General features: G+C 41.4%; 2 protein-coding genes across 3 annotated transcripts in view; one reads left to right on the forward strand and one right to left on the reverse strand.

Moving 5' to 3' along the window:
• Nucleotides 1–5,029, reverse strand: part of si:ch73-374l24.1 (protein kinase C alpha type) — a 165,802-nt gene extending 160,773 nt beyond the window's left edge. For both annotated transcript variants that reach the window (XM_012867890.3, XM_012867881.3), the window contains exons 1-2: nucleotides 4,728–5,029; nucleotides 4,565–4,596 (exon numbers count right to left, since the gene is read on the reverse strand). In XM_012867890.3, the coding sequence (XP_012723344.2) occupies nucleotides 4,565–4,596; nucleotides 4,728–4,894 (199 nt within the window). In that variant the 5' untranslated portion in view covers nucleotides 4,895–5,029. The remainder of the gene's footprint in view (nucleotides 1–4,564; nucleotides 4,597–4,727) is intronic.
• Nucleotides 2,829–4,455, forward strand: LOC105929967. The gene is made up of 4 exons (XM_021319333.2): nucleotides 2,829–2,972; nucleotides 3,060–3,112; nucleotides 3,200–4,312; nucleotides 4,398–4,455. The coding sequence occupies exons 1-3, from the start codon at nucleotides 2,950–2,952 to the stop codon at nucleotides 4,306–4,308; spliced, it is 1,185 nt and encodes a 394-aa protein (XP_021175008.2). The 5' UTR covers nucleotides 2,829–2,949; the 3' UTR covers nucleotides 4,309–4,312; nucleotides 4,398–4,455.
• Nucleotides 5,030–10,731: the final 5,702 nt, after the last annotated feature.

The raw sequence follows: 10,731 nt of genomic DNA on the forward strand, positions 1-10,731 counted from the left end.
ATGTCTATACTACACACCAATACTGAAACTTTTTTTTCTCCGTAACAGCCTCCATTGTTTTTGCTACTGTTACCACTCAGTCATGGTGTATTTGCTTATAAGGAAAGATCCATGCTCAGGGTTTCTGTCTGGTTGGGGTTGATCAAGCTGACAATTGTTGATTTCTCAGTGCATCTCTAGGAGTGAGGTAAACCTTTTTTATTCAATCAGTTACAATCTTAAATCTGCAAATGCCCAAAAATGCACTAAACTATGGATGAGGAATTATTTTCAAGTCCTCATTGTTGTAAAAAAAAATTTGTACAATTCAAATCCCTGCAACCTTTTACACTTAACTTATAACAAACTTTAAATTTCAACAGTTTTGCAGGTTCCAGTAAAGAAATACAAGCGGGATTAAATTTAGCTGTTAATTCATACAGACAAAAATGTTACCTTCAACTTTCATCAACAAATGTTTCATTTTTTTTGACACAACAACTGCATGAGTCATGAAAAAAAAAACGAGTTAGAATGAAAAACACAGAGGACTGAGAATAGAAATTAAAAAACACACGTGGGCAGAGCAAAAAGGAGTGGTGACGTCTAAATAATTTTTGGTGTGTACTATATAACTGAGCACGTCCATATGACAAGATGTGTCATGGATGCTGAGCCTCCACAGCAGATCATGCCACAGCCAAAGAGCGAGTGTATACCAAAGTCCTTTACAACACGGAGAAGATATTCCTGAGGATTGAACAAAAACGACTAAATTTGAGCTTATTGATAAAAAAAAACTGCCAGGAAACAGAGGTAAGCTAAGTGAGTATTTTTTTATGGAAAAATAAGAAAGTAAACCAGGCATTGCCTGGAGGACTGCAGGAGCTCTGTCCTCCACACAATTCCCTTCAGTCATAAAAAAAATATATCTCTTGTGACAGACTTTCTTTAATAGTGGTCTGCAACTCGCAGCTGAGCAGTAGAGGTGGGTAAACCCAGGAGAATAGAAAAAAAAAACACACACACACATACTCCCAGGCTTTTCAATTCACACCAGGAATCTAGAGGCTGAAGTTCATCTCCACCATGCGAACACAACACTTAAATATTCTGAATCGGAGCTGAGTCTCCAACACTGTCACCCTCATCACCAGGATCTCAAGTATCACCATAACAACCAGTATTACTGAGACTTGAGTACTTAACAGTGCATACCTGCATCAGAAAATGTTTTTCTGTTCAGTAAGCTTTAATATAGAACGTTAGTCGTAAACATTTACAGGTGCATCTTAAGAAATTAAAACATCAACAAAAAGTTAATGTATTTCAGTAATTTGATTCAAAAAGTGGAACTCTCATATTATATACAGTCACAGATAGTTTTTTCCAGACCTCATAACAAAAGAAGCTGCCTCTTCAATGAGCATTGTAACCAAGCATTTGAAAGTTGAGTGGAAGGAAAAACTGTGGTAGAAAAAAAAGACACATGCCCCACAGGGATAAGTGCTACGTTTAGATCACTTTGAATCAAAGCCGGTTCAAGAGTTTGGAGGGGATTCACAAGAGTCAGAGCTTTGAGACCCACAACACACAGTTGTGTCTTGAAAACATTCCTTGCATTAAGCCACTCCAGAGCCAGACACAACATCAAAAGCATATTTTCTAAGCTAAGAATAAAATGGACTGGACTGTTGCTCGGTGATCCAAACTCCTCATTCATTAAGGTAAACTTTGGATTTAATTTGGAAATCAAAGTCCAAGAGTTTGGAGGAAGAGTGGAGAAGCACAGAATCCAAGTTGCTAAGTCTAGTGTGAAATTCCCACAGTGATGTTTTGACTAATCATGTCGTCTGCTGTTATTGGTCCACTGTTCTTGATCAAGTTCAAAGTCCAAGCGGTTGCCTTTCACTATGCATATATTCCCCAGCAATTAATGCAAAAGGAGCCACAAACAAATATTGAGAGTATATAATGTCCGGAATATGGACATACTTTACAGCGTGCCAACATTTCTACAGGAAGGCAACCCTTTTTATTAACAGAAACGAATGCTTGAAATATATCTCTCTGCTCGTAATGAACCTATATAAAATATAAGTAAACTAGGAGAATAATAAATACTGAATCATTTTTATGATAGTCCAATTTATTGAGATACATCTACAATCACTTGACTTTATAGTTCCATGGAGTTTGCCAACAAATACACAGTTTATCATCAATCTACTTAATGGGAGATTAGAATAGATTAGATGAGAATATCAGACCCTTACTATGATTTACTAAGTAAATATTTTTTTTATGTAAGCAGTCTACAACAACAAGAGAAAAGTTCAAGAACACAAGCCATATGTGCATTTTATAGAATTGCTTCTGCATGGGCACTTCTAAAACACCAACCCTTTGTAACACCAAGGAAGGCTTTGAACACGTTGCTAAAGCAAATAGTTACAATATGAAAATGACAAATAAATTAAAAAAAATCTGTTTGGAAATTAGATGTTTCATTCAAGCCATGCTGCTTCTCACTGCTTCTCACTGCAGCACCAGTGTGCATGCAGTGTGACCAAAGAGCGGTAACTTTGCTACAAATAAGTCAGGACAGACAAACAGGCTAAAATTGATCATGTATAGAGTGCAAAGTCTTTCTCCTTGTCAGCATATCAAACTAGTGCATTTTGCAGATTTCAGCATGAGGTCATGTGCAATGTTTACATGGGTGGATGGCTCTCACATTGAGTCTGAGAGTGGCGCTGCTCGACCGCCGCACCTCTGAACAATTAGCACTAATTGCTGAATGAGCTGCAGCTGGAAGTGGACCTTGGCAGCAACAAGCTGGGGAGCATATATAAAACGGAGCCAGGCAGTGGTAAGTTACAGGACAGCGAGTTTTCTCAGGTCCATAGCTAGTGTTACTCGTCTGCTGCCTCTGAGACACACTTTTGGTGCTGGTCTCAGTCAGAAGCCATGGCTCTTGGATTTTTCTTATGGTATGTTTCATTGTGAATCATGTTCTGTACTTTTGTTTTCAGCAACTCAAAGGAAAGCTAGCTTATCTTACTGTTTACCTGTTGCAGTGTTGCCTGGATTTCTTTACTGTTGGATAGCAATGTGGTCATAAAGACACAAGGTAAGCTTTTACTCCACCTTGCTGAAGCCTCATTTGCACAATGTGTTAATGTGTGTTTGTTTTTTTTTTTTGTATATTTTTCTTCAGCTGCTGACATTCGACAAAATCCAAGCAAGCTGAACCTTGTGGATGTGACTGACTTCTCAGATTCTCTGTCCCTTGATGCTGGCGAAGGGGAATTGAGTGACAAAATATCCAAAGTTGTAAACAAAGAATACAAGAAGTCTCCAGCAGCACAGCCACTAAAACTGTCCTCAGTTGACCAGATTCTTGTTGGAAATCAAGGTGTTAATGTGGAGAGGCTTGTTAATGGCGCTTCAAGACAATGGGAGTCAAATGTCTTTGAGCCAATCACATTTCCTCTTAAATCTGGCAGCCATATGGTGAACCAAATTCAGCCAAAGCCAGTTGAGTCTACTTCTGGTGTCTATGGAAGCAGAAAGCCGGTTCCTCCAAGCTTTGAGGCTACCACTGAATTTCAAATGAAACCCAAGCCTGCCCCCTCCACCCATTTAGCTGTGTCACCACCTAGTTTTGAGTCTTGGAAGCCTGCACCTCCTAGCAGGGAAGGGGTGGGTGAACAACTTACTGGTTCTTTCTACCCTGACTCAACTGATGCTGTCAGTCCTGGGTTTGCTGGAACTGCAGATAATGATCTCTTCTCCTATCAGGGCTCTAACATGGTGGAATTTCCAGCTGGAAATGTTCCTACTTGGATGAAACCATCTCAGCAATATTCACCAACAATTCCTAAGCCTTCTCCAAGCGAGTCTTGGAGTTCACCAGAGTGGTTTGGGCAAGACAATGAGATTGACAATTCAATTGACTTTAATCTCTCACCTGAAGCTCAAGTACCCGCACCTTTCTATGAAAGTTGGGTCAACTTTCCTTATGTTGGCAGCTGGCTTCCAAACTCATACTTTGCTCCAAGGGGCTACCAGCCAGACCTCTCTCTCTATAGAGAACCGTTGGCTCCTGTGGTTGGCTCTCTCCCCCCAAAAGTCCCTGAACCATCCAAACCTCTACCACCTCGTAAAAGCTTCATCCTTCAGTCCAAGAACGGCTACCACAGACGACGATTTCTGAAATCCAAAACCACCTACACACCCGACTACAAGGTGCCGAAGGGGAAATATGGCAAGAGTGTGAAGGTTTCAAGAGGAGTTGTGCAGAAACCTTCCCCTCAAAATCAGTAACAAGGTATGTTTTGTGCTTTTCAGCACCACTGTATATGTTCTCTGTGCAACAGAACTGTCTTAATGTCTGTGTTTCTTTCTGTCTGCAGAATGCCTCTCCTTGAGTCTGGGGATTCTTTTTTGCACGCAATAAACTTTTAAAAAGTGTTTCTCAGTCTCGTCATGATTGTACTTGACTGTATCCTTGGCAGGGTGGTGTAAAAGCGCATGAAGTGGAAGATATGGTAAAGAGTGCAATGTAGTTAAGGTGCCTTACCTTGGCATTGAAATCCTTGTTTCCCAAATCCCCTGAAACGAAAAAAGAGGTTCTTAACTTGACTAAAAGGTTACAAGCGCCTATGGGTTTTAAAAAAAAATGCAAATCTTCACTACGTGTTTTTAAAACGTAAAAGCCTGCAGTTGTAGTTAGAAATGCTCACCATATGAAATCTGTACAGTGGCTGCAGAACGTCGGTTGCTTGAAAAACCTCGCGGTAAACTTGTGGTTCTTCACTTCATGCACATTTTTCTGTCGCAAAGCTCCTTTGCGGGCGAATCTGTTCCCAACCCCGGCCGAGTCATTGTAATGTAGAAGATGCTCAGCCATTGCGGGGGCTTGACTAAAGTTAAAAAAGCCACAACTTTACGAGTCCCGACGGCTGTCGGTGATGCTCCTGACGGGTGGCGCGCTCCTCTGACTGCGCTTCAGCTGAGCGCTCCCCTTTCATTCAGAGTGACGCTGGAGAGCCAGCAGCCTGCTTCTTACGTAGTTTACGTGGGAATATTTCACGTAACTCGCGCTTGAAATTGACCGTACGCTACTCTGGAGCGTGAAGGCTATTTCAATAGAGCTTGTTCTTTATTCTGAGAGGCTTTGTAAAGTGGCACATCCGGGCTGGTATTCCTGGGGAAAAAATTGGTTCAGGAAAAAGGTAAACGCTTGAAAGTGAACTTTCTTCTGCAAGGTGATTTAAAAAAAAAAAAAAAAAAATCTGTGGTATAATCAATTTGCCTGAGTATGTGGGATTCCTAAACTTCAATAATACTAGTTCCTTTAAGGGAAGGAAACGTTAAGTTTTTTTTTTATATATATGACGGCGTATTAAGAGCTCTTAAAGGCGACACCTCCCAATTTCAGAAGCGCTCCGTTGTTCAAACTACAGTTGTGCGCCTTTGTGTGGACATATTGAGGAACTACACGTTTCAAATAAATCGCATGGCAGTCACTGCGTCTTAAAACATCAAAACGTTTCCACAATTTATGGGATTGTTCAACTGTAAATTTTCTTTCAGCATTCCCTCCAGTGATGTGCGTGTGGGGGGAGGATCCTGTAACTAGGACGTGGTTGATAATTGCACCCCTAGAGTGTAAAAAGACCTATACTCTACATCTAAATATATACTGCCACCTTAAATACATGACTATTCACCAAATGAATACGGTTAATTTTACTCAATTTCATTTATATAGTGCCAATTCACAAAACATGTCATCTCAGGGCACTTTCCAAAGTCAAATTCAACCAGATTATACAGATTGGAAAAAAAATTCCTAAGGGAAACCAGTTGATTGCATCAAAGTCTTGACAAGCAGCATTCACTCCTGGAGAAGCGTAGAGCTACAGGGAGAGTCGTCTGCATTGTCCATGGCTTTGCAGCAATCCCTCATACTGAGCAAGCATGATGCGACAGTGGAAAGAAAAACCACCCATAGGCGGGAAGGAAAAACCTCCAGCAGAACCGGGCTCAGTATGAACGGTCATCTGCCTCGACCGACTGGGGGTTAGAGAAGACAGAGCAGAGAGACAAAAAAAAAGCACAGAAGCACACATTGATCTAGTAATCTGTTCTATATTAGATGATAATAGTGGGTGATCTGTCTTCCCTGGATGATGTCACAGCTAACAGAACGCAGGACCAGGTGTACCTACTATGAAGAGAAAAAATGACAAAACAAAAAGTTAAAAGCTGAAATGACAAGCAATACAAATTGGAGAACAGTAGGAGAACTTAGCAGAGTGAGAAAAATAGACCCTGATGTCCTCCAGTAGCCTAAGCCTATAGCAGCATAACTATAGAAGTAGCTCAGGGTAACATGAGCCACTCTAACTATAAGCTTTGTCAAAAAGAAAAGTTTTAAGATTAGTCTTAAAAGTAGATAGGGTGTCTGCTTCACAGACCAAAACTGGGAGTTGGTTCCACAGGAGAGGAGCCTGATAGCTAAAGGATCTGCCTCCCATTCTACTTTTAGAGACTCTAGGAACCACCAGCAGACATGCAGTCTGAGAGCGAAGTGCTCTGTTAGGAACATACGGGGTAATCAGAGCTCTGATATATGATGGAGCTTGATAATTAAGGGCTTTATACGTGAGAAGGAGAATTTTTAATTCTCAACAATTGTATTCTACTGTAACAGCTGTAAACTATATTTATGTGAGCATAAAACAATACATTTAATATATATATATATATATATATATATATATATATATATATATATATATATACGAAGACTATAAGGTACCAGTAACTCTAGTGAACGGGGCTACATGAAAAGACTGTGGAAAAACATGGATGCTTCGGTACCCACAGTCTAGACTAACGAAAGAGTAACTCAGTGTTCAGATAGTTTCATAACACAGTAAACATCAACCCCCCAGAGATTGGGTACCAAGCCCCAATGATGGTTGGAAGCCAGAATCAGGGCAACACGGAAAGAAGTAAGCCCAAAAGGGTGCAGAAATACAAAGAGATGCCCAAACCTGAGGCCCAGGAAACTTCGAAAAAGACTCCAAGCCAGACTGAAAAGATATACAAAGGAGATAGAAGCCAGAAAAATAAACAGGCTGTTCTCCACAGAACCAGCTAAAGTGTACTCCCAGTGGCAGGGTAATAACACGCAATACTGGAAAGGGATATGGGAGAAAGAAGCATCACATAACAACGATGCACATCTAAGAGCAGACAACAATAATCTCCCAGAACAAAGTCCAGTGAAAAGCACCATGGTACATGTACATCCAACAAAGACTCTCAGGTATGAAGAACTGGGGCTCGTTCTTCGTACATTGCTTAAAACATCTGAGATCAAATGACACATCCAAGTGATATCATCGTGCTAATCGTGATCCGGCTAATTGGGTTCTTCGAACACACCTGTTGTTTATGATTAGTATGACTGGACTGAGTTATCTGAGATAACTGCGCGTTCATGCGTTTGTTTAAAAGGGGAAATGTATCGATAGTAGAAACAATGATCAGCAGCGCTGCTATTGGCTGTTCAGCATGGCCAAAGAACGCGCACAGTTTTTCTCTCAAGCAGAACACGAGCTTTTAATGGAAAGTTATGCAGAATTTGAGTCATTAATTAAAACAACAGGGAACACCTCAAAGTCTGCTAAAGTCAGGAGAGAGGGCTGGCAAAAAGTAGCAGACAAATGAATGCGTAAATACTGTCCATGTTAGATGTTTCTATCACTTTCTACAGTATGTATTTTTGCTTTTTAATAATTTCATATTTACTTTGTTCTCTTATGTCAGAGCCTCCACGGGACCCACTAGAACATTGAGATGAGTAAAAGTGAAATATAAGAATATTCTACAAAATGGTAGCCTTTAATTATTATGCTGTATTTCAAAAAGCCACTTTTTTCTGTATTGAAAGCCACTGTTAAATGACGTGTTTGTTTATAACAGCCTCCAAGAAAAAGGCTGAAAAAAAACAAAAACAGCCGAGGAGCTAGCTCTTGGGTTAAATGAACACCGAGCCATTGTGGGGGGGCATCCCTGGGGGCAGCTCTTCCTCAGACCCAAGGCCAGAGACCAGAAGCAGCAACACCTTCATTACTGGTAGGCTAAATGAGCTTTCAATTCTCTTAGTACACTGTAACATTATTTGTTGCTGCATTAAATGAAGTACAATCGAAATGGCTGGTACAGTCATTTCAACCATTTCTGAAAGTGAAAACTTTCCTTTAGTTAATATAAAATATGTTGCTATGAGTTAATGATCACATTATACTTTTTACAGTGTAGTTAATTGGAATGATAACCCCCCCCCCCCCCCCCCCCCACACACACACACACACACACACACACCTTTTGTGCAGTTTAATATAGGGTCCAGGGTGGTGAGCCCCACCCTGGACCCGCTGCAGTTTGCCTACCAGCCCAACATCGGAGTAGAGGATGCCATCATCTACCTGCTGCAGCGGGCGCTAACCCACCTGGAGACCACCGGGAGCGCTGTGAGAGTCATGTTCTTTGACTTCTCCAGCGCTTTCAACACCATCAGACCGGTGCTACTGAGGGGGAAGCTGGAGGACGCTGGGGTGGACAAACATCTGGCTGACTGGACCATGGACTACCTCACTGACCGCCCTCAGTACGTGCGGCTGCACGGCTGTCAGTCAGAGGTGGCACTCTGCAGCACCGGGGTCCCCCAGGGCACCGTTCTGTCTCCGTTTCTCTTCACCCTCTACACCTCGGACTTCACCTACAACACGGACAGCTGCCACCTTCAGAAGTTCTCTGACGACTCGGCCATTGTGGGCTGTGTGTCTGAGGGGAACGAGCTGGAGTACCGGTCGGTCATCATGGACTTTGTGGACTGGTGTGAGAAAAACCATCTGTGCTTAAACACCAGTAAGACCAAGGAGATGGTGATCGACTTCAGGAGAAGACCCCCACCTCACTCACCTGTGAACATCCAGGGGCAGGACATAGAAACTGTGGAGAGTTTCAAATACCTGGGTGTTCACGTCAACAATAAGCTGGACTGGACACATAACACCGACGCCCTGTATAAGAAGGGCCAGAGCCGGCTCCACCTCCTCAGGAGGCTGAGGTCCTTTGGAGTGAGCCGGCCTCTGCTAAAAACTTTCTATGACTCTGTGGTGGCCTCAGCCCTCCTCTACGCTGTCGTCTGCTGGGCTCCTGGCAGTGCAGTGCGGGACAGAAAGAGACTGAACAAGCTGGTGAGGAAGGCCACTTCTGTCCTGGGCTTTACTCTGGACTCTGTGGAGGAAGTAGCTGAGAGGAGGGTGTTGTCCAAGTTCACATCCATCATGGACAACACCTTCCACCCCCTGCACCAGACTGTAGAGGAGCTGAGCAGCTCCTTCAGTGCAAGACTTAGACATCCTGTCTGTAAAAAGGAGCGCTACCGGAGGTCATTTATTCCTGCTGCTATAAGACTTTACAATGCTGCACTATAACTGTGGCCATAACTGTAATAATTAATGTGCAATAACCAAGGTGCAATAATCTATTTAATACACTGTCCTACAACCTGTGCAATAATCCTGATGTAGTGACTTCTGCTGCTATCATCACCTGAACATAAGTCAGCCCACATGTATGTATGTATGTATGTACAAATGTATACAATGTATATGCACGTACATACGCGTAGGTGCGTATGTAAGTAGGCGCATAGATATATGTATATATTTAAGTATATAGATATGTTTATATATAAATATATAGACCACTAAGAATGTAAATGAGACATCATATGCCCATTCCTATTTCCTTTTTTTTGTATTTTTTTTTGGTATTCTTTCTGATCCACTGTATATATGAAGATTCACTGTATATAATTGAATGCACCTTCCCTACTCTGCACCTTCTTGTATGAGCCGATGTGACGAGTGAATTTCTCCATTGTGAGATCAATAAAGACTATCTTATCTTATCTTATATAATACACCAACACTTTTACCTGTTCCCAAGCAAGGGGTGGCTGAGGCATACGCAGTGAGTTGTGTACTTTTTCTAACTTGCATAAAGGGAAGAAACTGTAACACTTTGTATTACCCATTTATTTCCACTGCACAGAACAGCGAAGAAACCCTCTCAGATGACTGTCCTTTGGAGGAAGAACCTGTAAGTGCATAAATCACTTTACACTAATTTGTGTATACTTGTGTACCTATTTTTCTGTCTGCAGTGTGAGTTGCAGGAGTCCATAGCTAGAGAAAGACCTACAGAAAGGCTTGAAGAGGAGTCTGCACAAAGAACTGATACAAAGGTGGACAGTGTTGTACTTTTACTTTTTTACTTTTGTTGCATGAGGCATGTTTTGACCCTTTCTTTTTCTTTCACAAAATGACACAGGGTGACATTTGTTCCCTGTATAAACAGCATCTTCAACAAAAATGTTAGTATTTTGACCTGAAAAAACAAAAATTAAGAGGAGTAATTAAACTCGACAACTTGAAAAAGAGAAAAATTGCACTAGACATCAAGTTGCTTCAAAAGGACCATCAGAGTAAGTGCTAATACACCATTTGACACATAGTAGTATTGCTGACTTTACATAACTATCTCTTATTGCAGGCAAAAGATGACTTGCTAGCTTTTCTTTATGAAGAATTGTTTAAATAAAACGACAGGAACTAAGCATTATTTGTCTTGTCTTTTATTAAACATTCAAAAATGATG

This window comes from Fundulus heteroclitus, chromosome 16 (assembly GCF_011125445.2).
Source record: "Fundulus heteroclitus isolate FHET01 chromosome 16, MU-UCD_Fhet_4.1, whole genome shotgun sequence".
Classification (NCBI taxonomy): Eukaryota; Metazoa; Chordata; class Actinopteri; order Cyprinodontiformes; family Fundulidae; genus Fundulus; species Fundulus heteroclitus.

Coding starts and splice junctions, on each gene's coding strand:
- LOC105929967 (XM_021319333.2), top strand. CDS start 2,950: ATGGCTCTTGGATTTTTCTTATG. Junction 2,973..3,059: donor GCTCTTGGATTTTTCTTATG/GTATGTTTCATT, acceptor TACCTGTTGCAG/TGTTGCCTGGATTTCTTTAC. Junction 3,113..3,199: donor TGTGGTCATAAAGACACAAG/GTAAGCTTTTAC, acceptor ATTTTTCTTCAG/CTGCTGACATTCGACAAAAT.